General features: G+C 38.7%; 1 protein-coding gene across 7 annotated transcripts in view; it reads right to left on the reverse strand.

The window, feature by feature from the left end:
- Window positions 1-25005, reverse strand: part of PHC3 (polyhomeotic homolog 3) — a 130574-nt gene that overhangs the window by 80345 nt on the left and 25224 nt on the right. For all 7 annotated transcript variants that reach the window (XR_016312462.1, XM_089675480.1, XM_089675482.1 and 4 more), the window contains exons 3-4: window positions 13438-13596; window positions 7409-7483 (exon numbers count right to left, since the gene is read on the reverse strand). Coding sequence is in view for 6 of the 7 variants with exons in the window: in XM_089675480.1 (XP_089531606.1) it covers window positions 7409-7483; window positions 13438-13596 (234 nt within the window). In the remaining variant the exon portion in view is untranslated. The remainder of the gene's footprint in view (window positions 1-7408; window positions 7484-13437; window positions 13597-25005) is intronic.

Raw genomic sequence — 25005 nt, forward strand, 5'->3', positions numbered from 1 at the left:
AACTAGGAGAACATTCACCAGCGCCCTTGCAGTTCATTGAGAACTACAAGCAATCAACCAAAATGGCTGACAGTACTTGTAGTCTATTCATTTACAAGAAATTGTGAATGAATGATGTGACCAGGCAGGGCTCCGCTGCTTTCTGAGAACCCCCGCCGCTGTCACAGATAGGGGAGCACTGGCGGCGGCAGGTGGGTACCCCAAAATATGGGTGTAACGTGTAACATGCTCCGAAAGGTGAAATTATCCTTTAAACAGGTTCTGTCACTAGTCATAGGTACAAGAGTGCTAAGTGAAAAGTCAATATAATATGGGGCCTATTTATAAATGTATTCACCCAATATTTACATATTGTTCAAAATGAATCTAATTAGAAAAATGCCTGAATCTTGGTTGAAAGTTGTGTGAATCTTGTGAAAGCATGTATGAATAACCCCCATGGGTCTCTTTTTCTTTTTTGCAGTGTTCTCTGTTTTAGTAATGAAAACCTGGAATGGAACAGCCCTATAACCCTGGCTGCAACACCACCTTTCATGTGTGCCATGGTCATAATGAGGTTTAAATATACACTAGCAAACATTTACTGTTGAAATTATAATAAAATTGTTCCAGTTCCCTTTCATATCCTACGTATACACCAATGCAAACTCTTGAAATTTATCTGGGGATCTTTCAGACCTAGAATCAACAAACAGGTCCTGTTAGCACGTAAGACCAATGGTGGCCTCTCGGTCCTGAATCTTCAGGCTTATTATTTAGCGGCCACCATTGCTCCCCTGTCTCACCTTCATGAGACCCACCACCTTTCGCTGTGTAGACCAGGATACGTTCTTGGTGACAGCTGATGTTGCTTCCCTATACACAAACATAGAACATGCTGATGGAAGGGAGGCAGCTCAGTTGTACCTTAGAAACTCGGACATCCCTTCAGCTCAAAAGGGGTTCATTATATCATTATTAGATTCTGCGATGTCACACAATTATTGTTGGTTCAACAACATGCTTTACTTGCAAAAGAGGGGGGTAGCTAGGGGGGCAAAATTTGCCCCCAGTTTGTTTATTTATTTATGTCAAAGTGGGAATCTGAGGTTATTTTCAATAAACAATGGGTTAATTTACTTTTATATAAGCAATACATTGATGATATCCTTCTTCTTTGGAAGGGGGGGTGAGTCATCATTAATTGAATTTATGGCCTATTTGAACCACAATAATTACAACATCAATTTGTTATACATATATAGTAAGGATACAGTCAACTTTCTAGATTTGAATTTGAGGATTGTAGAGGGAGAAATTTATACAAAGTCTTATTTTAAAACATAAAAAAACATAAAATAGTTATATTCCCTTGGAAATATGCCACCATCCACTCTGGCTCAAGAATGTTCCTAAGGGACAAATATTTTGATAATGAGGTAAAATTGTCATGATATGGAAGATTATATTGAGCAAGCCAATTTACTTAAAAACAGATTTTTAGAAAAAGGATATAAGAAGGCTTTATTAAATGATGCTATTCGGGAAGTAGGAAGGATGAACAGAGAGACTAAACAGAAAAAAGAGAATAAAATTTTTTGCCCTTTTATTACTAACTTTTCTGTTCAATATAGCCAGATCAAACAAATACTTAAGAGGAGATGGGGTATATTAAAAAGGGATCCAGTTCTCAGGAAGATCTTGCTGGATCAGCCAGAGGTTATTTTTAGGAGAGCCCCTAATTTGAGGGATAAACTGGCCCCAAATGTAATTGACCCTCCTAAACCCTCACCTTCTTTTTTCATGCATCCTAAAGGATTTTACCCTTAGATAGATGCATGATTTGTACGGTTAATAATACTAGGAAGAAAAAAGTAGTGACTACCAGTTTACCAGTAAATGGTTATTGTTAAACAATACTTCATTGATACATGTATGACACGTGAATCTAAATATATAGTGTATCTCTTGGAGTGTCCATGTTAGAAACAATATCTTGGTAGGATTACTAGAAGGCTGTCAGGAAAGGACTCACCGCTGGTGGTGCTGGGGCTCACCTGCTGTGTGGGCTGCAGTATCAGTTCTCACCAGCAGGTGCTTTTCAGCAGCCAGGATCTCACTCCTGCAATCAAGCCATCACCTGAGGCTGATTGCAGGAGGTGTATTTAAGCAGTACCAGGCCTGCAATCAGTGCCTTGGTGTTTTCCCATGAGCCCTTGTTATCCTGAACCTGTATCCTGTCTTCTACCTGCTTGACTCTCCTGCTCGATTCTGACCACAACTGAACTCTGCCTGCACTGACCCGGCTCTCCTTTTTGACTGTCCTTTTGCCTGCCCCTCTGTGCCATATCTGCTAGATTATTCCTGACCCGGCCTGCCTGACCACTCCACCTCTCCAGCCCTGACTACGTCTGTGTTCCTGTACATATTGATACTAGCTGAAGGTTTGGTTTTTGTTTACTGTGCATTTTTTGTATATTTTTGCAGCTCTTAATATATTATATTATTATTACATCATTCCTGAAGCCTGCTGTTCCCTGTGTCAGTCCACACATCTCTGGTCATACCCAGATCCTTGACAAAGGCTGAGAGATCGCCTTAGGGATCATGTTTACAATATAAAAAAAGGGTTTAAAAAACATAGTTTGTCAGCAAATGTTTGGCAACATCACATAAGAGACCCTAGGGGCCTCAAAGTTACAGCAATTACTAAATGACAACCTCATTGGCGAGGATGCCACCGTAGAAGAGAAATTTCTAAACTTGAAATGAAATGGCTGCATGAATTAAAATCTTAAATGTAGATAGGGATATTAATTGTTTTATTGATACCAGCTAATTTTTATATATTATATAATTATTATTTTTTAAATATATTAATTATTTAATTTATATGTTTTTCTGTTTTTATTATTATATATATTTTATTTAGTTTGAGATTTCCCTCCACCAAAAAAACATTTTTATGTCAGTATGTATCTATTATTGTGATTTTAGTTCTATCAAGATACGTAGGCCATCTAAGTATTTGATTTATCCTTTTTATGTTTTCTGGATTAATAAAATGGGCCCCGTTTTTGTGACCTTTTAGATCTTGTGAGTTGATCTTCAACATGATGGCAGACTATAAGAAATGGTGCCAATACTTGATGTGATTTAATTACACTTCCTTTAGACCACAGGAAAATGTGACGTCTCAACGTCTGTAAAGATGGGCTGCAAAATGATGGCCGCTTTTATGGTTTATGAACCCCTGAAGACGCGGTGTTGCATGAAACAGCGCTGGGTTCTTAGGCATTATTGCTGGAGGTCGTGCCACCATTGCAAGTATCTGGCGGCCCTTTATGTAAGTGAATACACAGCGGTTTCTTTGTTCAATTGGCTATTTTATTTGTATATGCAATTTATTAAAACTACTACACTATGAGAGATTTGTTGGTGGATTTCGGAGGATGAAAGTGCATGTACTGACATTTGGTGGAGTGGGATAGAGGAGGACTATCGGGTTTTCTGATACACTGAAGGATCGTACCTTGGGAATTTATTATCATACAAGTGCTATTGCTGGTTTTCTAAACAGCAACATCTTCTGGTGAGTTTTCATTCTAGCCATTGGTGGAGGTGACACATTTGTTGTTCCTGGATCACTGGGTGAAGATTTATTATACAGTGGACATTGGGACTATTCTATTCAGTTTATCGCAGTCCACCATCATTGATTTGAACACCATTGGACTTATGTATAATATTTTTTGTTTTATGTGAATTTTATTTTTTCGCATTGGATGGTATTTATCTATTGACATTATTTAATATTTTTGTGTTTAGCGCTGCAACTTTTCTTTTTAGCACTTATAGGATCTTGGTATATCGGTATCCATTGCATGCAGCTACACATCATACTTTTCACTTTCTGAGTTTTTGGATTAGTGCTGACCTCATTTTATTTTTTATACCTTTCACTGTGGGCCACTATACAGTGGATATAAAAAGTCTACACACCCCTGTTAAAATGTCAGGTTTCTGTGATGTACAAAAATGAGACAAAGATAAATAATTTCAGAACTTTTTCCACCTTTTAATGTGACCAATAAACTGTACAACTCAATTGAAAAACAAACTGAAACCTTTTAGATGGAGGGAAGTAAAAATAAAAAACTAAAATAATATGGTTATATAAGTGTGCACACCCTTAAACAAAAAATTTGTTGAAGCACCTTTTGATTTGATTACAGCACTGTCTTTTTGGGTTTGAGTCTATCAACATGGCACATCTTGACAATATTTGCCCACTCTTCCTTGCAAAAACACTCCAAATCTGTCAGATTGCGAGGGCATTTCCTGTGCACAGCCATCTTCAGATCACCCCACAGATTTTCGATCAGATTCAGGTCTGGTCTTTGGCTGGGAAAATCCAAAACTTTAATCTTCTTCTGGTGAAGCCATTCCTTTGTTGATTTGATGTATGCTTTGCGTCATTGTCATGCTGAAAGATGAAGTTCCTCTTTATGTTCAGCTTTCTAGCAGAAGCCTGCAGGTTTTGTGCCAATATAGTGGCACATCTTGACTTGGCAATATTTGCCCAGTCTTCCTTGCAAAAACACTCCAAATCTGTCAGATTGCGAGGGCATCTCCTGTGCACAGCCCTCTTCAGATCACCCCATAAATCTGCCCTCTTCATATCACCCTATTTGTGCCAATATTCACTGGTATTTGGAACTGTTCATAATTCCCTCTACCTTGACTAAGGCCCCAGTTCCAGCTGAAGAAAAACAGCCCCAAAGCATGATGCTGCCACCACCATGCTTCACTGTGGGTATGGTGTTCTTTTGGTGATGTGCAGTGTTGTTTTTGCCCCAAACATATCTTTTGGAATTATGGCCAAAACGTTCAATCTTGGTTTCATCAGACCATAACACATTTTCCCACATGCTTTTCAGAAACTCTGGGAGGTTTCCATCTTGCAACTCTACCCCATAGCTCAGACATATGAAGAATATGGGAGATTGTTGTCACATGTACCACACAGCCAGTACTTGGCAGATCCTGCAGCGCCTTTAATGTTGCCGTAGGCCTCTTGACAGCCTCCCAGACCAGTTTTTCTTTTCATCAATTTTGGAGGGACGTCCAGTTCTTGGTAATGTCACTGTTGCACCATATTTTCTCCACTTGATGATGACGGTCTTCACTGTGTTCCATGGTATATCTACTGCCTTGGAAATTCTTTTGTACCCTTCTCCTGACTGATACCTTGTAACAATGAGATCCCTCTGATGCTTTGGAAGCTCTCTGCGCACCATGGCTTTTGCTGCAGGATGCAAGAAAACGTCAGGAAAGACCTACTAGAACAGCTGAACTTCATTTAGGGTTAATCAGAGGCACTTTAAATGATGGCAGTTGTGTACTGACTGACTTATTCATGATTTTGACTGTGATTGCTTAATTCTGAACACAGCTACATCCCCAGTTATAAGAGGGTGTGCACACTTATGCAACTACATTATTTTAGTTTTTTATGTTTACTCCCCCCCCCCCAAAAAAAGATTTCAGTTTGTTTTTCAATTGAGTTGTACAGTCCATAGGTCACAAGAAAGGTGGAAACAGAGGACTGGAAGATTGTGACATTAACACTATCCAAGAGCTCCAAGAATGTACTTATATGGAAAATTCTTATAAGATTCTGTACAGATGGTAGTATACGCTGGCTAGGCTGGAACATTTTATTCCTGCTTACTCACCAAACTGTTCCTGAGGATGCTCACTTGTGGGCACAATGGCACATACCTTGTGGTCCTGTCCAAAGATGTTCAGACTTTGAGTTATGGTCTATGCGCTACTCCGTACATTGTTGCATACTGACCTCAAGAGGAATCAATATGAGACCCTTCTCAGTAAACCGACTGCAGAATTACTTCGCCCGACGCAGAAATTGGCATTACATCACCTTACTGCTCTTTACTACTACCAAATTGACTATAGCAAGAGCCTGGAAAACCCCAACCCTTAGCTTTGAATCAGGGAAAAAAATGCATGAACGACATTATGGTCAATAAAAAATGAACCGCTATACCCACAAGAAATTTCTCCTGGTGTGGCAACCCATGACTGCCCATGCCCAGCCATCTCAGTTTGACAATACTCTTTTGTTGTTCTAATAGCCCCGTGTTGCAAACCCCTTGGATGCTTCCTCCTCTTCTTTCATTTCCTCCTCTTTTATTTCTCCAGCTTTCGGTCTTTTTCTTCGCTTCCTTACTTTTTGATCAGTTAATGAGACTGCCTGGCCGCCAGGAGTCCCCCTGGCCTAGACATTTACAATAAGAAAAATCCTTGTAATGATGATTTATGCTCCCTACATACGTTTATGTGTTATTACACATGTATTTTTGCCACCTTTTGCATTTTTTTCAGTGTTTTTTTGTTAAAGGGAAATGTTTTTGTTGCTGGTCAGGATAAAAATGCAAATTGCGTCAAAAATGCACTACATGCATTTCAGCAGCATATCCATTGCACTCTATTGCAGCAAAAATGCTACTTTTTGCATTTAAAAGAAAGTCCATGACCCTTTCCAAAAGTGCAGCTGCTCAAAAAAGCATAGATGTGAATGTGTCGCATAGGAAACCATGTTAAATGGACTGTAGTGAGCTCTGCAAATAGCACTAAAAAAACGCACTGGTGTGAACCAGGCCTAAGACTCTAATGCTACTAACACCTATGCAGCAGCTTGCATTTTTGATCTTTACATTGTATGGCTGTGTACACTGGTTTGTATGCTTTTTACGCCCACACCTATTCCATATTGAATGTAACTGTCCTACTGATGTCTCTCTCTGTTTTACTGACCAATAATAAAACCTTTGTAAAAGAAATGATAATAAAATTATTAGAAATTGGATTTTTTTGATAAAAGGTAGATGATGCATGTATGGAAAATGGAGGATAAAGAACTAAAATAAATGAACCATTGATACCCAAAATGTGAGATTAAAATTGTGTATACTATTATTACTATTATTATTATTATAGTATGCTTACATCTAATAAACATTATAACAGAGACCTTTCCCTTTTAGAAACAGAAATAGAAAACACTTTTATTCTCCCTCCAAATGTACGGAAACCTGGCTCCTCGTCTTTTTTAAATATTTAACTAATAGCTGGATCTTTCCTCCACTTTGGGATATGTTCTACTCAATATACTAATTACACAGCAATGAAATTAATTACAGTAATTACCAAACAGTAGAGAGCAACATCTTAGCTAGTATGGCTGAATATCATTGTACGTAAGTCTAATAACTGATAACATGGCTACAAAAGAACACTTTTAGTAGATTGCAAATAAAAATAGTTTAATTATGAGAAGGTTGGATGGCAATAAATTCTAAAGGTCAGTAGTAGCACTGGGAACAATAGATGTTCTGGCACTTACAGATGGCTGTGGGACACTTGATTGCTGGTTAGCCGTAGTGGGGGAAACAGACTGTCTGTCGCCAGACACACCTGCCTAGGAACAAGGACAATAAGAAGAAAACACTAATAAAAACATAAGGAATCACATATTACAATAATATTATAGTTACTAGGTATATAACACATGGCCAGCAGTAACACCATTTTAAAGGGTTAGTGTAGTGTTTTTCAGCAAGTGTATACTTTGAGTTATTATTACAGTATGAAATTTAAAGTACAACTAACGGCATTTTTTTTTAGTTTTGGATAGAGTGCAGAGGGATTAGAACAACTATCAGTTTTTATTGTTGTCTGTGTCCCCATTAGGGAGATTCACCCTCTCTATCTGTCCTGTTTACCAATATCATTGAAAGTAAAATCATAAGAAAATCCCAAATTTTGGGTTGTCCCCAATAAAGTAATAGAGAGGAAATTTTCCAATGGGGACACTAGCTCTGGTGACCTTGGGCTCCCCAAGGAATTCCTTTAATCTTCATGGATTTCCTCTCCCTTTGCGACAGGAAGCAAACAGAAATCTCCACAGATGGTGAAAAAAATCTGACAGGGGTTATAACACTTCCTTGCTCTATCCAAAATGAAAAAAAATGTTATGCCTATAGTTCTACTTTAAAATCATGTACTAATCTGTTATGTTCTACCTCCGTAATATTGGTTATCGATCCTTTCCTCCCACTGTTATATTGTACTATCTTTATTTATCCACATGGATCATAACCACCTCTCTGATGTTTTTCTTTTGTTTCTGTATTTGTACTTGTTTTTTATATTTCCTATGCTCTGCTTGTTAACTTTATATAAAATAATAAAGACAAATTTGCCTTTAAAATAACATACAATACAACAATTTTGCATGCTTGTGCTTCCAACTCTGCCGCACAGGACGTGCACTGTTTTCAGTGAGTTGTCCAACTAATAGATTTGCATCGCACGAGAAAGCTGTAAGGTACAATCACTGTGGAATGCTGTATAGCAAGAAGCAGAGACTGAACATGTATTGAGCATGTAATGGCTGCCCTGTGGACATACATAAAAACAAAAATATGTATACTGCAGGAACATTTTTTTTTTATTCAAAACATTAACATACATGAATAACATTATTTCAACAAAGCTAATCTTTTTCATATACATCTAAAAAATTGACAAGACTATGGGGGTTGATGTACTAAAACTGGAGTGCAAAATCTGGTGCAGCTGTGCATGGTAACCAATCAGCTCCTAACTTCAGCTTGTTCAACTAAACTTTAACAAAAGAAAACATGGAAGCTGATTGGTTTCTATACACAACTGCACCAGGTTTAGCTCTCTCCAGTTTTAGTAAATCAACACCAATATATTCCCTTTATTTGCTGGCTAACAATATATTGATTTGCCAGCTAGTAAATAATCTTTTCATAATAATCTTTACAATTCAATGATGTCAACTTTTTTTTTAAACAAGGAACTATAAATAGGTCACCACTTTGTGTGAGACTGTTAAAGGGTCACTCCACTCTGTGGCATTTCACTTTACCTCCACACACCACCTATTGCATTCCCCATAACATAAAATAAATGAAACTGAACAGGGAGAGTGAAACCTTTACTGTCAGTTCTTTCAAGTGAATCTAAAGGCAAAACCTTTTGATTCACCCTTGTTTACCATTATCACTGAAAGTGAAAGTAAAAGAAAAGCTCAAATTTTGGGCTGACACCACAACAGTAATAGAGAGGAAAACTTCCAGTGGGGACACTGATGACATGCCAGGATTCCCTCATGTTGAAGGGATTTCCTTTCACTTCATGTTTTAGCTATGTGAAAGGGAGTGAAGGGAAATCTCCCCAATGGCACACAGATGTAAAAAAAAAAAAAACGGGTGCTATAGCTATTCCTTACTGTATCCCCCCAAAAATTGCCCTTAGTTACAGTTTAACCACTCTGATTATACATTTTAGCCAATCTAAAAAAAAATGTGGTACCACGACTGCTTAAACTGGAGCCAGTTCAAAGTTTAAATATATTAGTTAAATATATTCTTAGGGCCCTTTCACAGTGATCAGTTTTTGATCAGTTTTTTTGTTACAATAGCAGAAGAAAAATGCATGAAAAATACATCCCTTTAAATCCTATGGAACTCTTCACACCAGTCTGTTGCATTTCAGTTGTGATTTTAAAAGTCCTGCTTGCTGCATTTTTGGTACGCGATTGGCGGATGTTAAAAAACACCAAAAACCCAATTGAAATGAATGGAAAGCTTATCAAAAAATGCATCAAAAATACACCTGTGGTTGCATTTTTGAAGCACGCGTCCATTTTTCACAGGTGCATGCTGAGGCAACCAGAACACCAAAATCAAAAACGCATATATGTTTTTACCACGTTTTTGCAATGGAGCAGTGCTAAAGCAGCTCTATATACAGTGGGGAAAATAATTATTTGATCCCCTGCAGATTTTGTAAGTTTGCCCACTTACAAAGAAATGAAGGTTCTATAATTTTTATTATAGGTATATTTTCAATGATAGAGACAAAATATCAACCAAAAGCCAAGAAGAAACATGATACAAATGTTATAAATTGAGTTGCAGTTCATGGAGTAAAATAGGTATTTGATCCCCAAGCAAAACATGACTTAGTACTTGGTGAAGAAACCCTTGTTGGCAAGCACAGAGGTAAGACGTTCTTGTAGTTGGTTATCAGGTTTGCACACATCTCAGGAGGGATTTTGGTCCACTCTTCTTTACAGATCTTCTCTAAATCCTTAAGGTTTTTTGGCTGTTGCTTGGCAACTCAAAGTTTCAACTCCCTACATTTATTTTCTATAGGATTAAGGTCTGGAGACTGGCTAGTCCACTCCATGACCTTAATATGCTTCTTCTTAAGCCACTCCTTTGTTGCCTTGGCGGTATGTTTTGGGTCATTGTTATGCTGGAAGACCCATCCATGACACTTCTTCAGTGTTCTTGCTGAGGGAAGAAGGTTCCAATATGTTACAATATATGGCTCCATCCACTGGCCCCTCAATGTGGCAAAGCTGGCCTGTACCTTTAGCAGAGAAACAGCCTCAAAGCATATTGTTTACATCTCTGTGCTTGACTGTAGGGATGCTGTTCTTAGGGTCATAGTCAGCATTTTTCTTCCTTCAAATGCAGCAAGTCAAGTTAATGCCAAAGAGTTCCATTTTGGTCTCATCTGACCACAGTACTTTCTCTAAATCCTTCTCTGAATCATTTAGCTGTTCATTAGCAAACTTCTGTAGGATTTCAATCCATGTCAGCGTATTGTGTTACCAATGGTTTGTTTGGTGACTGTGGTTCCAACTGCCTTGAGATCATTCACAAGCTCCTCCCGTGTAATTCTGGGCTGATCCCTCCCTTTTTCTCTTGATCATCCTTACCCCAAGAGGCGAAATCTTGCATGGAGCTCCAGACCGAGGGTGATTGATTATTATTTTGTATTTCTTCCATTTGCGAATAATTGCTGCAACAGTTGTCATCTGCTAATCAAGTTTCTTGCTGATGGTCTTGTAGCCCATTCCAGCCTTGTGCAGGTCTGCAATCTTTTCCCTGATGTCCTTTGACAGCTCTTTGGTCATTTGCCCATGATGGGTAGGTTTCAATGGAAGAAAGAGATTCTGTAGACAGGTGTCTTTTATACACATTACGAGTTGTCGTTAGGAGCACCTTCTTAAATTGACAGGACTAATCTGTGTACCACATGAGCACATAGCCAGTCTGTGGGAGCCAGAATTATTGCTGGTTGGTTGAGGATCAAATACTTATTTTATTCACTAAAATAAAATTCAATTCATAACATTTGTATCGTGTTTTTTCTGGATTTTTGGTTGATATTCTAGCTCTATCATTGAAAATATGCCTATGATAAAAATATAGACCCTTCATTTTTTTAAAAGTGGGCAAAATTATAAAATCTGCAGGGGATCAAATAATAATTTTCCCCACTGTATATATTATCTGAGTACTTTTTCAGCTCAAAGACCAGCAAAAGGAGATAATCCTTTGAAGATAGAATTTTTGTGGGCAAATCTATCAACAGAACTAAAGGTAATGGAAGCACGGGGGTGAAGAGAGATGTCACTGATACTCAGTAGTATGAGTAGGTACTTCTTTCTACAGCCTTACATGTCACAGATACTCACTACTTATAATTATACTAACATCCAATGTATTCTTTCCTTACAGTAAAAGTAGAGTACCACCCTGTAATACCCAGTATCCTTCAACCACAAAGGTGGAGCCTAGGATGAAATTTGGAGAAGCGAGAAGGCCGTCACTTTTACTCTGCAGCCCAATCTACCTCCCCATGGCTGCCTAGGTTCCACAAACAGCTGTAGGGCATGGGTAGGACACAAAATCTTGGAGGCTTTAGCATCATCACAAACACTATGGGGGTCTATGTAAAAACCAGTGAATGTGACTTTCACCAAATATTTACTAGCAGTGACTCAATTACTGTCATTTCAAACACATGCACCAGGAAGATTCACCTGCAGAGGATGTTAGTGTACCTGCTTATGAGATCCTCCTGTTGACCCCCATCATTAAATATGAACTGCAGCAAAGTATGGCACATATCATACTTTGGGAATTATATTTTATAATGAAGGCATACTTTATCCAAAAGCATTAATAGGGAAATGACAACACATTGGAGAACTTCTCTGGAATTTGGCTACAGCACCCTCCTGCACAATCAGATATGCAGAAACAATTGAGAAATTCACAACATCTTTCTCAGCAAGAAAATGTTTACACAGCTCATTAATTATTCATTATTTCCCTGCCACCTAGCATTATTATAGCACTCTTATCCATTTACACAGTTATTTATCTAGATCACGGAAGATTGCTTACAAGAGCCACCAGACTCTTCCACCATCCAAATAAATGAGTAAATATATTTTCAGATTACCTTGTGTATCTATGTTAATCTCCCACAACACTGCCTGATTAAAATGTAGTGCACAACAACCCCATCATGTTTTGTTTAGGAAAAACCACCAGAACTCAGAGAGTGGGGGAAATGCACGCAATCAATTGCTCGCAGGAATGACATGGGGGGGGGGGGGAAACAAGCTCCTTAAACTGGCCATAAACAGATTGAAAATTGTCTGGTTCAGCAGGAACTGGATAAATTTCGATCCATGTATGGGCAGGCTGGTTGTACTGAAGTCGATTATTTGTGTGACTTCAGTACAATCAGTCTGTAGTTTTTTTTCATTTGATCACTGCCAGCAGCTATAGCAGCCAGCAGTGATCATTGTATTCTGATGGCTGAAAAACCTCCCACTGTTAGAATACAAACGTTCTGCAGGAGGCATAGGAATCGAGCAATTTTCTTTCCTTGCAATGTATGGTTGCCTTAGGCTTCCTGCAATAAAGTGAATATTTTCTTACCTAGTTTGGGCATTTTTACATTTCTTTTTCTCCTCTGGGGTCAAAACTTGAGACAAATTACAAAGCTTCAGCCATCACATACCATACATGTCTTTGGTTTTCTGAAGTCTTTGTACACACAGCTCCCCATGTTAGAGATATTCAAGAGTATGAGCGAAGCCTTAAGAATAGCGCATTTTATTGCAATTCTTTTTACAGCACATTTTTTTTCTTTATTTTCTGTGAAATTCTTTTTACAGCACATTTTTTTTCTTTATTTTCTTTGAAATTCTTTTTACAGCACATTTTTCTTTAGAGCGCAAATGGAAAAATATATTGTGAAGTTGAGCATGTGATTTCACAGTAAAGTGTGCCTTTAAGTTTATCATTCATCCCCAGACAAACCAAAAGGACATGAAAGTTATGCAGTCATGCCACAATTTTTTATATAATTATTATTTATTACAATAGTAAAATGGAACTTGCTGCAGGTGTGATAGTAATACACACAAAGTAATGCAATCCTTTTCACAATGTATTATTTCATGTTTGCAATGGAATTACAACATGGTTACATATGACACTGTAGATAAGAATGTTTTAAAGAGAATACCTGCTGGACAGAGGCCAGACTCTGGAGCTGGGAGCTGCTCAAGTGTTGTTGCTGCAGGGCTGCTGTTTGCAGCATTAGATGTTGCTGTTGGGCTGCGTACATCTGCTGAAGATACTGGGCTGCAGAGCTCGGAGGACGGTTCAATGCTTGCTGAATGACCTAAAAATTATGAAGAATTTAAAAACACAAATTGTTTTTTTAACTGACCACACTTTCAGATTTGAGAGCACAGCTCTGTGCACACAGTATCAGAAATTTATACATACAAGAGTTGAAGATGTATATGTAAGTGGATGACGTTTCGTTTTCCAAATAACTTTATATCATCATCTATTACCATTTCTTTTCTTTCAGGAAACACTGTTTTCATCTTTTCTTTTATCCTTTTCTGCATTCTATTGCTGATGTTCTCCTCCAGCCTCTCTGACCTTCTTGTCTACATGCACGCACACCAATGATCATCATTGATCAGGGTGTGCTTGCTGATGGTGACAACAGCATAATATGCCCCTGCAACTAGCATCCACTCAGCTGTTTATAGTCTCTACCTGAAGTGCATGTGACAGGGCGACAATGCTGAAAAGCCACAAATTATTATTTATTACCGGTACTTATATAGCGTCATCAATTTACGCAGCGTTTCACAAATATATTGTACATTCACATAAATCCCTGCTCTCAAGGGGTGTACAATCTAAGGTCCCTAAATTACATTCATACATACATATACTAGGGCCAATTTACAAAGGAGTCAAATAACCTACCAGGATGTCTTGTGTAGGAGGAAACCGGAGTACCGGGAGGAAACCCGAGTACCGGGAGGAAACCCATGCAGGCACAGGGAGAACATGTAAACTCCAGGCAAGTAGTGTCGTGGTTGGAACTCGAACCGACACTTAGCCACTGTGCAGCTTTGCTCCAACTGCTGGCAATTTGGCCACACTGGATGAAACAAAATTCCCTTTATAACTAACTGTAGGAAAATGATCCAGTCTTATTTTAAATGTCACCATTTCATTACTGCCTCCATGGCTTGAAATGTATGTTTTGGCAAAATAAAACAAAACGTACAATTAGTAATCCTTGCAATACATGCACACTTCTGCACATTTTGTCTCTTTAAAAACATTGCAAGTAAAAAAATTATAAATTTTCATCTTGCCAAAACTCCAGGGTGATCTTAATTTTCTGTAGTGAGCTGACTAAGCTGTTTCTGCTGCACTGAAGTGCCAAGCAGTGTTGTCAGTTATGCCTGAGTATCCTCCTCTGGACTACAAAACTATGTGATGACACCACCAACTAACATTCTCTGTAATGTTCACTGGATTCTCAGTACAGCAGAGCAAGTGCTGAGAAAATGAATTAAGAAGAAGTTATAATGATGAATAGAAGGAAAGGTGTTCTATAGTCCAGGAAGGACTTCAAATAATTTTCTTTACAACTCCTTGTCCTTTCCAACAGTTGTCTTCTTTCTACACTGACTACACTCAGGATTTGTAATCAATGAAAGTAAGATTTTTACATCCATTTTTTTAGTTGACAAACCGCCAGACATTCGGCCCATGTATACAGTAGCCTGTCTGACAAAAAGGTGGTCTAACAACTGGCTTTTATATCAAATGGGCATGCTGGAAAACCAGCATTTGATCAGCCCTTGTAGCCAATGGCTGTGAGCACAGATCATTGTGTTCTGGAGGGTGAGGGGGCAGTCCACCTGTCAGAACAAAATAGCTCAGCGGGGGAGATCGATGCACTAACATTGCTTAGTTAGTATGACAACCCCTCAGTCTCGTGTGCCTTCCACACATAAAAGGTAAGAGGTTTTTTTTGTAGCAAAAGGAAAAAAATACCCAAACTTAATTATGAAGAAATATAAAAAAAAAAAAACACTCACATTCACTAAGCCCTAGGGCAAATCCCCGCCCAAAAACAAAATTCCAAAAATGCAACTTCTCTTGCGAAGTGAGCAGTCTATTTGCCTTCAGGAAATCGATCCCAATGTACAAATTCAAACAGTAGATCCAGACATATAGGTAGCTGTTGATTGCAAATCACAACTTTTGCTGTAAGGGATGAATCACACTACAGAAACGCAGTCTGGATGTGTTCCGGATGAGTTTCTGTATGTGAGTTTTTTTTTACATGTTCCGGTGCATTTTTTCCCCCTTTTTTTTTACTTTCCTCTGGTGCTTTTTACCATGTTCCAGTACGGTTCAGTACAGAAAAAATGCAGCATGTTTTACTTTTTTTTCTGGAACTAGAATGCACTGGAAGTGACCCCACTAGTGTGAACTATGCCGTTGGAAACCATAAAACCTACTATCCGTGTGTTTTTGATGCAGAAAAAAATGCAGTTGCAGTGAGTTTCCAAAAGTAGTGTATGCACTACTTTTGGTGCGGTGTGAATTCAGCATATTCAAAATGAATGGGCTGAAATCACAACGTACAGAACTGCATGTAAAATTGCACAGGAAAGCACAATGCATTCCTACTTGATTCCCGGTGTGAACCGGCCATTTAGAATGTGCTACTGACGGCTTGGTGCCAGATACCTCAGCATACCGTCAGAGGTCTAGTGGCACCCATGCCTCGAAAGGCCAGGGCTGTTTTGGTGGTAAAAGGGGGACCTATTCAATAGTAGGTTATGGGTGCTCAGCGTATGATTACAATGCATATAACACAATGAGACCAAGATTAATCATTTCAGAAATTGTTCCACCTTTAATGTAACCTATAACCTGTACAATTCAGTTGAACAACAAACTGAAATCTTTTAGGTGGAGAAGTAAAAATAAAAAACTAAAATAATATGGTTGTATAAGTGTATACACCTTTAAATTAATACTTTGTTGAAGCACCTTTTGATTTGATTCAAACACTCGGTCTTTTTGGGTATGAGTCTATCACCATGGCACATCTTGATTTGGCAATATTTGGCCACTCTTCCTTGCAAAAACACTCCAAATCTGTCAGATTGCAAGGGCATCTCCTGTGCACAGCCCTCTTCAGATCACCCTATTTGTGCCAATATGGACTGGTATTTGGAACTGTTCATAATTCCCTCTACCTTGACTAAGGCCCCAGTTCCAGCTGAAGAAAAACAGCCCCAAATCATGATGCTACCACCACCATGCTTCACTGTGGGTATGGTGTTCTTTTGGTGATGTGCAGTTTTGTTTTTGCGCCAAACATATCTTTTGGAATTATGACCAAAAAGTTCAACCTTGGTTTCATCAGACCATAACACATTTTCCCACAGGCTTTTGGGAGACTTGAGATGTGTTTTGCAAAATTTAGCCGAGCTTGGATGTTTTTCTTCGTAAGAAAAGGCTTCCGTCTTGCCACTCTACCCCATAGCCCAGACATATGAAGAATACGGGAGATTGTTGTCACATGTACCACACAGCCAGTACTTGCCAGATATTCCTGCAGCTCCTTTAATGTTGCTGTAGGCCTCTTGGCAGCCTCCCAGACCAGTTTTCTTCTCATATTTTCATCAATTTTTGAGAGACGTTCAGTTCTTGGTAATGTCACTGTTGCACCATATTATCTCCACTTGATGATGACTGTCTTCACTGTGTTCTATGGTATATGTAATTCCTTGGAAATTCTTTTGTACCCTTCTCCTGACTGATACCTTTTAACAATGAGATCCTTCTGATACTTTGGAAGCTCTCTGTGGACCACGGCTTTTGCTGTAGGATGCGACGAAGAAAGTGTCAGGAAAGACCTACTAGAACAGCTGAATTTTATTTAGCGTTAATCAGAGGCACTTTAATTGATGGCAAGTGTGTACTGACTACTGTGCACACTTATGCAACCACATTATTTTAGTTTTTCATTTTTACTCCCCCCCCTTTAAAAGATTTCAGTTTGTTTTTCAATTGAGTTGTACAGTTTATAGGTCACAAAAGGTGGAAAAAGTTCTGAAATGATTCATCTTTGTCTCATTGTTTTACATAACAGAAACCTGACATTTTAACAGGGGTGTGTAGACTTTGTATATCCTATGTATGTATATATATATATATATATATATATATATATACACATACACACACATACATACACACATACACTGCATGGGGAAAAATATCATGCTGGATATCTATACTGATATGGACTGGGTAATGTATTAGGAATGTAAGGATGCCCCATCGTTTGATGGAAATGAAAAATGATCAACGTACAGAGGACTGAATTCGAAGACACCCTGAAAATCCAAATGAAAACATTATGCAGCAGGCTAGTCCATTTTGCTGAAATTTCATTGCAGCAACTCAAAATGGTACTCAGTAGTTTGTATGGCCCCCCCACGTGCTTGTATGCATGCCTGACAATGTCAGGGCATGCTCCTAATGAGAAGATGGATGGTGTTCTGGGGTATTTCCACCCAGATCTGGACCAGGACATCACTGAGCTCCAGGACAGTCTGAGGTGCAACCTGGTGGCTTCAGATGGACCAAAACAGAATATCCTGAAGCTGTTCTTTTGGATTTAGGTCAGGTGAGCATGGGGGCTATTCAATGGTATCAATTCCTTCATCCTCCAGGAACTGCCTGCGTACTCTCGCCACGAGGCCAGGCATTGTCGTGCACCAGGAGGAAACCAGGACCCACTGCACCAGCGTAGAGTCTGACAATGGGTTCAAGTATTTCATCCCAATACCTAATGGCAGTCAAGCTGCCATTGTCTAGCCCGTACAGATCTGTGCAACCCTCCATGGATATGCTCCCCCAGACCATCACTGACCCACCACCAAAATGGTCATGCTGAATGATGTTACAGGCAGCATAATGTGCTCCACGGTTTCTCCAGACCATTTCACTTCTATCACGTGCTCAGGGTGCTCTCATCTGTGAAAAGAACAAGGTGCCAGTGGTGGACCTGCCAATTCTGGTGTTCAATGACAAATGCCAATCGAGGTTTATCGTGCCGGGCAGTGAGCACAGGGTCCACTGGCGGACGTCGGGCCCTCAGGCCACTCTCAAGAAGTCTGTTTCTAATTATTTGGTTAGAGACATTCACACCAGTGGCCTGCTGGAAGTCATTTTGTAGGGATCTGGTAGTGCTCATCCTGTTCCTCCTTGTACAAAGGAGCAGATACCGGTCCTGCTGATGGGTTAAGGACCTTCTACGACCCTGTCCAGCTGTTCTAGAGTAACTGCCTGTCTCCTGGAATCTCCTCCATGCTCTTGAGACTGTGCTGGGGGACACAGCAAGCCTTCTGGCAATGGTATGGCACATATTGATGTACCATCCTGGTGGAGTTGGACTGCCTGTGCAACCTCTGTAGAGTCCAGGTATCACATCATGCTACCAGTAGTGACACTGACTCTAGCCAAATGCAAAACTAGTGAAAAAAAAGTCAGAAAGGATGAGTAGGGAAATAAATGTCAGTGCCCTCCACTTGTAAAACCACTCTTGTTTTAGGGGTCATCTCATTGTTGCCCATCTAGTGCACCTGTTGTTAATTTTATTAACACCAAAGCAGCTGAAACTAATTAGCAACCTCCTCTGCTACTAACTGACTAGATCAATATCCCAGGAGTTTAAATGACTTGATGCTATACTCTGATTAAAAAGCATTCCTTTAATTTTTAATTTATTATTTATTTATTTCAGGTACTTATATAGCGCCATCAATTTACGCAGCACTTTACATATATATTGTACATTCACATCAGTCCCTAATCCTCAAGGGGCGTACAATCTAAGGTCCTTAACTCACATCCATACATACACATACTAGGGCCAATTTAGACAGGATCCCATTAACCTACCAGCATGTCTTTGGAGTGTGGGAGGAAACCGGAGTACCCAGAGGAAACCCACGCAGGCACAGGGAGAACATGCAAACTCCAGGCAGGTGGTGTCGTGGCTGGGATTCAAACCAACAACCCTAGTACTGCCAGGCGGAAGTGCTAACCATTTTTTGGAGCAATATATATATACACACATATATATATATATATATATATATATATATATATATACACACACACACAACACACATATACACACGCACACATACATACATACATACATATGTATGAATTTCTTAGCCGAGATGCACTAATTACATGCTAGCTGTAGTATTTGTTAAAAACATTTCTGATGCTTATATTTGTACATTTTTGGAATTTCTCTAGGTATCCTTACCTGTAGGAACTCATTTTTGTATGATTATGTTTTGCAATACACCATATGTGATAGATATACACTACTGTGCAAACGTTTTAGGCAGGTGTGAAAAAAATGCAGTAAATTAAGAATGCTTTCAGAAAGAAAGTGTTAAAGGCTAAGGTAATCTTTTACAAAAACTAATAAATGCATATATATTATTTTTTTACACTGCAGCTTTTAAGGCATTGTACCCACGATCAGGTGTTTACTTTAGATGGTGAAAGGTTTTTATTATACTTCAGTTTTATTATAAGGACATCAAATGGGAAAATCCCAAATGTTAATATAAAATACCCTCCAAGTGTGCTTTGCATACTGCTACGTTATAGCAAACTTTACTGCAGATTAGTTCCTGAGATATCCATGTAGGCTTTCTATTACCCTTTCTCAAATGAAGGTTGATTAAAAGCTGTTACTATCACATTATTGCCTCCATGTGTGTGTCACTGCAGTAAAGAAAATAGAACATAAGCTGCAATGGAGAAGGGATGCAACCAATCAGAGGCATGTATGGTATGCTACGATGTTACGGATGCCCCACAAACTTATCCCATGAAATTCCCTGTGAGGACAGAAGAATTGGAATATGCATTCCAGTTTGCACAGAATTAACGATTACTGATTAGGAATATGTCTGTTTACTATCACATCAACTGGCATTTTGGGAACTGTTTGTGGGGGACCAGCATTCATTCCTATCTGGTATCTCATCTTCCAGTCCGTATGCATATAAATTATACATATACATGTACAGTATTATTGTCACAAGAAACATTGCAGTTTTGTAAAGCAAGGTGATCCTATATTAATCACTTTAATATGTCAACCTATTGCTGCCATAAAGGAAAATGCTACCATCTTAAAAAAAAAAAATAGTCACCACCAGATGAAGATTGTCAAATTTTATTGCCTTTGATTTAATTTTTACCTCTAAAGCTGGGCATACACTGATCAAAATTCAGCAATTTCAGCATTGGCCTGCTGAATTCCAAATAGTGTTTGGCTGTCCCCACTCCACAGAAGTCAATCATTTGATTTGTGTTGAAGGGACATGCTGTAAAACCCACTCATCAGTGTATTCTGGCAGCAGCGGGTGCCACTGTCAGATTACATTGTCCCAATGGAGGGATTCCTTCATTCACTTTTTTTGTGTGAAGAATAAAAAAATGTAACAGTGTAAGACAAAGTTTATATCCATGTAGGTGACTGCTTGCTCTTTCTCAAACTGACCAGTAAATGCAAGAGTTTGCTTTCATTACCAGTACCAGCAATCTCGGTGTTGTAATAGGAAAGCTGCTCCACACGTGATGACAAATTTGTTCCTTCATATAGAGAGTTCAATACTGGTTAGAAATTAGATCTGTACTCACTGTTTTCTCTGAGTCCATCCAAGTTTTATCCAGAGTTCAGTCCTGATCTGGGGGAATGGTGTTGCCCCCAAAACACACTGGCAGCTTTTATATTACCTTTTTTTTTGCCAACAATTAGGGTTCATGTACACTGCAGCTGATAAACTCACGTTCAGGAGCTTTTCTGCGTATTTTTTTTAGTAGCCCCTAAACTCTCCCTAATGTTTTCCTATGTGTCCATGTACAATATGTTGTTCTCAGGCAGTTGAGTTTACAGTCTTTTTTTGAATGCACAAAACTTGCGTTCAGGAGTAGATTTTATCAGTGTTTCAAACGCCAAACGATTGTAAACGCGGCTAACCGCGTTTATAAGCATTTGCGTTTAGAAGCGTTTTTTAACTGTTCCATATCCAGATGCTGTCCAGAGCCATTTTTCATCATTAGAAATGCATGCAAAGTGTTTTCCATGTATTCAAATGGACCTCGTACACCAGCGCAGCCAGATCCAGGTTTTGCGTGAAGGAAAAAATGGTAGAACGTGCTGCATTATGCTCATGATGGGATCCATAGTGAATACAACCAGAAAAGACAGGTCATCTCAACACATACTACTCTCTCTGCTTCTGCTCTCTCTATTCCTCTCAAAATGTCTGAAATAGTTAATTTTTTACTGTTTTTCAGTGCATTCTGGGCATTTTGGAAGGTCTCCTGAGGTTATCTTTAAAAAACGCTTCTAAACGTTAACGCTCATAAACAAGCATAAACACTGTATGCAAACTCAGCTAAACAAACTTTTTTAACCTACGTTTTCCAGCAGTAAGTTTCCATTGTTCAGAAGTATTTTCCAAATGTCCCGTGACACATGGAGACTTTTTTATCTGGTTTTTGTCTGGTGTTGTTTCTGTATTTCTACAATTTGAGCTGCTGTTGGGTGCTCATTGAAGGAGCCTTACTGTGCTGGAGCCACCTCATCAGACTGCTGAGCTTCTATGAAGTTTGCCTTCATCTGACTCCACATGCAAGTCTAACATTTTTCATCACCTCTTTGAGCAGTATGTTTTATAAGAAAGGGGGCAGATGGGGACCCCTTTAGTCTATAGGAATTTTTGAATGCACCTCACCAAAAACAACAATTGCAAGGAATGCCTGTAATTTGTGCACACCCACACACGAGCAGAAAATTAAAAAAAATCATATATGGGAGGTTTTCTTTTCTTAGCTAAGATGTTTTAACCAATGTTAACCTTTTTTTTTACATGTCTAGGTTAGTCCAGATATTTAAAGGCCCTTAAAAAATACAGTATCTTTCTTTCAATATAAATAACTGTGCTACACATAAACAGGCAGGTATTCCCCTGCCTGTCATTTTCAATATATCTTGTCTTAGCTTCTCCAGGAAACCACTGCTTCTGTTAAGTAACATTGTTTACTAGCATCACCTAGTGGATAAAACTATGAACTGACCTTTTTCATAAAAGGGCCACTTGGTAATAATTGGATCTTTTAGGCTCCAATTTTTTAGTGCTTTTTGCAGAAACACACTACAGTCCATTTAACATGGTTTCCTCTAGAAAATGTTCACATCTATGCTTTTTTGAGCTGCTGCGTTTTTGGAAAAGGTCAGGGACTTTTTTAAAAGCAAAAAGCAGTGGTTTTGCTACAATAGTGTTCAATGGAGAATCTGCTGCAATGCATGGTAGTGCGTTTTTTACGTGATTTTGCCACTTTTTGCATTTTTCTTCTGCCCAGCAAAAATAAATTTCACTTTAACCACTTCCACGGGAGCATTGCAGGAGCTGGCAGCCGTTTATAAATGTCCTCCCCACCTGGGAGTGCGCGGCACCGTGATCCGGTGCCCACTGTGTCCAGAGGACACAGTGGAACACCGGTCGCTGTACGGGAGAAGTTCAGTGTTATATTAGAGAAGGAATTATCAGTCTACACATTTTTCATCCACAGACGGCCCATGGTTCAAATCTACCATATAATATCCACTAATGACTTTAAACGTGTTCATCAATTTACTTCATTGGCGTACTAACCCCATTTAATTGTCGCTGAACAACCTAAATACTGTATGTTTTTATTTTGTTATTATATTGTACTTTTGCTAAAGGACATGATTATTTTCTTATAGTGATAAATATATATGTAAACTCAATCAATAAAATCTTACGTAAGCTTTGAATTATAATTTCTGCAAAAATGTTTGATAAAGCAGAGTTAAAAATTCTAACGGCTTTTTATTTCTAAGTGTGGTCCCATTCTGGAGATTTTACCTCACTTTCTGTCTCTGTGTTCCTCATACAAGAACAGAAAAGGGACAGAAAATCACACACAGCAATAAAAAACATTTTCAGATGTTTTAACCTTTCCCGCTCTTTACTGAAAATATATTTGTATTGCCTTTTTTAAAATTTCCCATCACTTCCTAACCTGACATAGGGGCACAGACAGCAGTAAAAACCTGGCAAAGTTTTTAACCCTTCTCAGCTATATCCAAAACAAATACATATTTGGCTGATGTTTGACTTTAACATGTTGAAGTAATTTGAAAAGTCATTTTTAATATAATTAAAGTGCATCTAATTCAAAAATAAATTGTAATATGCTGCAGCTTACTAGTCTTTAGATGTGGTGGCCACATTCGTTTTCTTTTCCAGACTTCTCTTCTTGATTTTTACATGGTGATCCTGCCAGTAGGAAACTTCCTATCCCAGGTAACTATATTTACTCTCTCCACTGTATCTGCAGAACAGAAGTGTTGTCACCCTTGGCTGCTCTTCTGATTTGAACTACAAATATGTCCTCCTCTTTAATACTAAATGTCATTAAAGCCCAACTGCCTTGAACCTACCGGAACAGTATGTTTTGCCTTTTATTGTATTAAAACTTATTCTGATGTCTTCTGCCCATGAAATGCTGGGCTCTCTACCTCTTCAGTCTTCTTCCATTGGTGGGTGGTCAAGGATGATGCAGAAAGCAGTGCTGATATGATGACACTGGCTCCACTCTATGCACCCTTACACCTGAGCGCAGGGCACAGTGCTCTGTGGACCAGCCATGCATTCACTCATTCCTCAGTCTTCCAGGACTGAGGGCATCTTGTGATGAAGTGGAGGTACTGCAGGCTACAGCTTTGGATTGAAAGTATTTTTTAAACCTCCATAGGACAAGAAAAAAACTAAGTTTATATATTTTATTTGCACCACAAAGCTGAAGAGTAACATTCTGAAATCTCTCCATGACAGAAAATTCCTGTGTAGTAACATGGCCATGTCAATAAAGAAGAAATGTACTACCACACCAGTATGAAAAGAACAGGTCCAGGTATTTGACTTGTCAATCACTGATTTCACACTTCTACCTGTATACATGACTGCGGTTGCCACTGTGTCTTCTAAACACCATAATTTTTCAATTAAAGGGAAAAAACAGGTCCAGAAGTCTTTTCTGTAGCATTGGGACCAGCTTAAAGTGGAGATGTAGGGTGACAGTCACATAGAAAGTGTAATAAAGGACTTGATGCTATAAAGAAGTGGTCTGAGATATCAGTTATGACAGCTCATAGACAACAGAAGTATGAAAAAATATAATTTTTTTGCTTTGATAAAAAATAATCTTCCAAAATAAAATGAATAGTGATTTAACAGTGAGTAACTTCAGGGCTACAGGGCTATATAATTAAAATAGCTTGCACATAATCAAGAGGGCAAAAACAAATGGAATGGGACTTTTGAGGCACACCATTACACAACAAAATTCTATTTTATTTTATCCATATATAAAAAAACAGATCATATTACAACATCAATTTCTCTAAAATTGTTGCAATAGTTTAGCATAATAAATCACTTCGTTGGGTGCCCCACCTTTGGACTGCCCCCTTATCCCCCCTTCCCTGCCCTTCCCTTCTTTCCTTCCACTTCCCCCCCTCCCCCTTTTGGGTGCTTTAGGACATTTTTTTAGAACTGTCCAATGGGATGTTGATTAATATTGATTCAATTTACATCATTTGTATTAGTCTTTACCA

Source organism: Staurois parvus, unplaced genomic scaffold (genome assembly GCF_062004578.1).
Source record: "Staurois parvus isolate SC_StPar_1 unplaced genomic scaffold, SC_StPar_1.0 ptg000155l, whole genome shotgun sequence".
NCBI classification, from domain to species: domain Eukaryota; kingdom Metazoa; phylum Chordata; class Amphibia; order Anura; family Ranidae; genus Staurois; species Staurois parvus.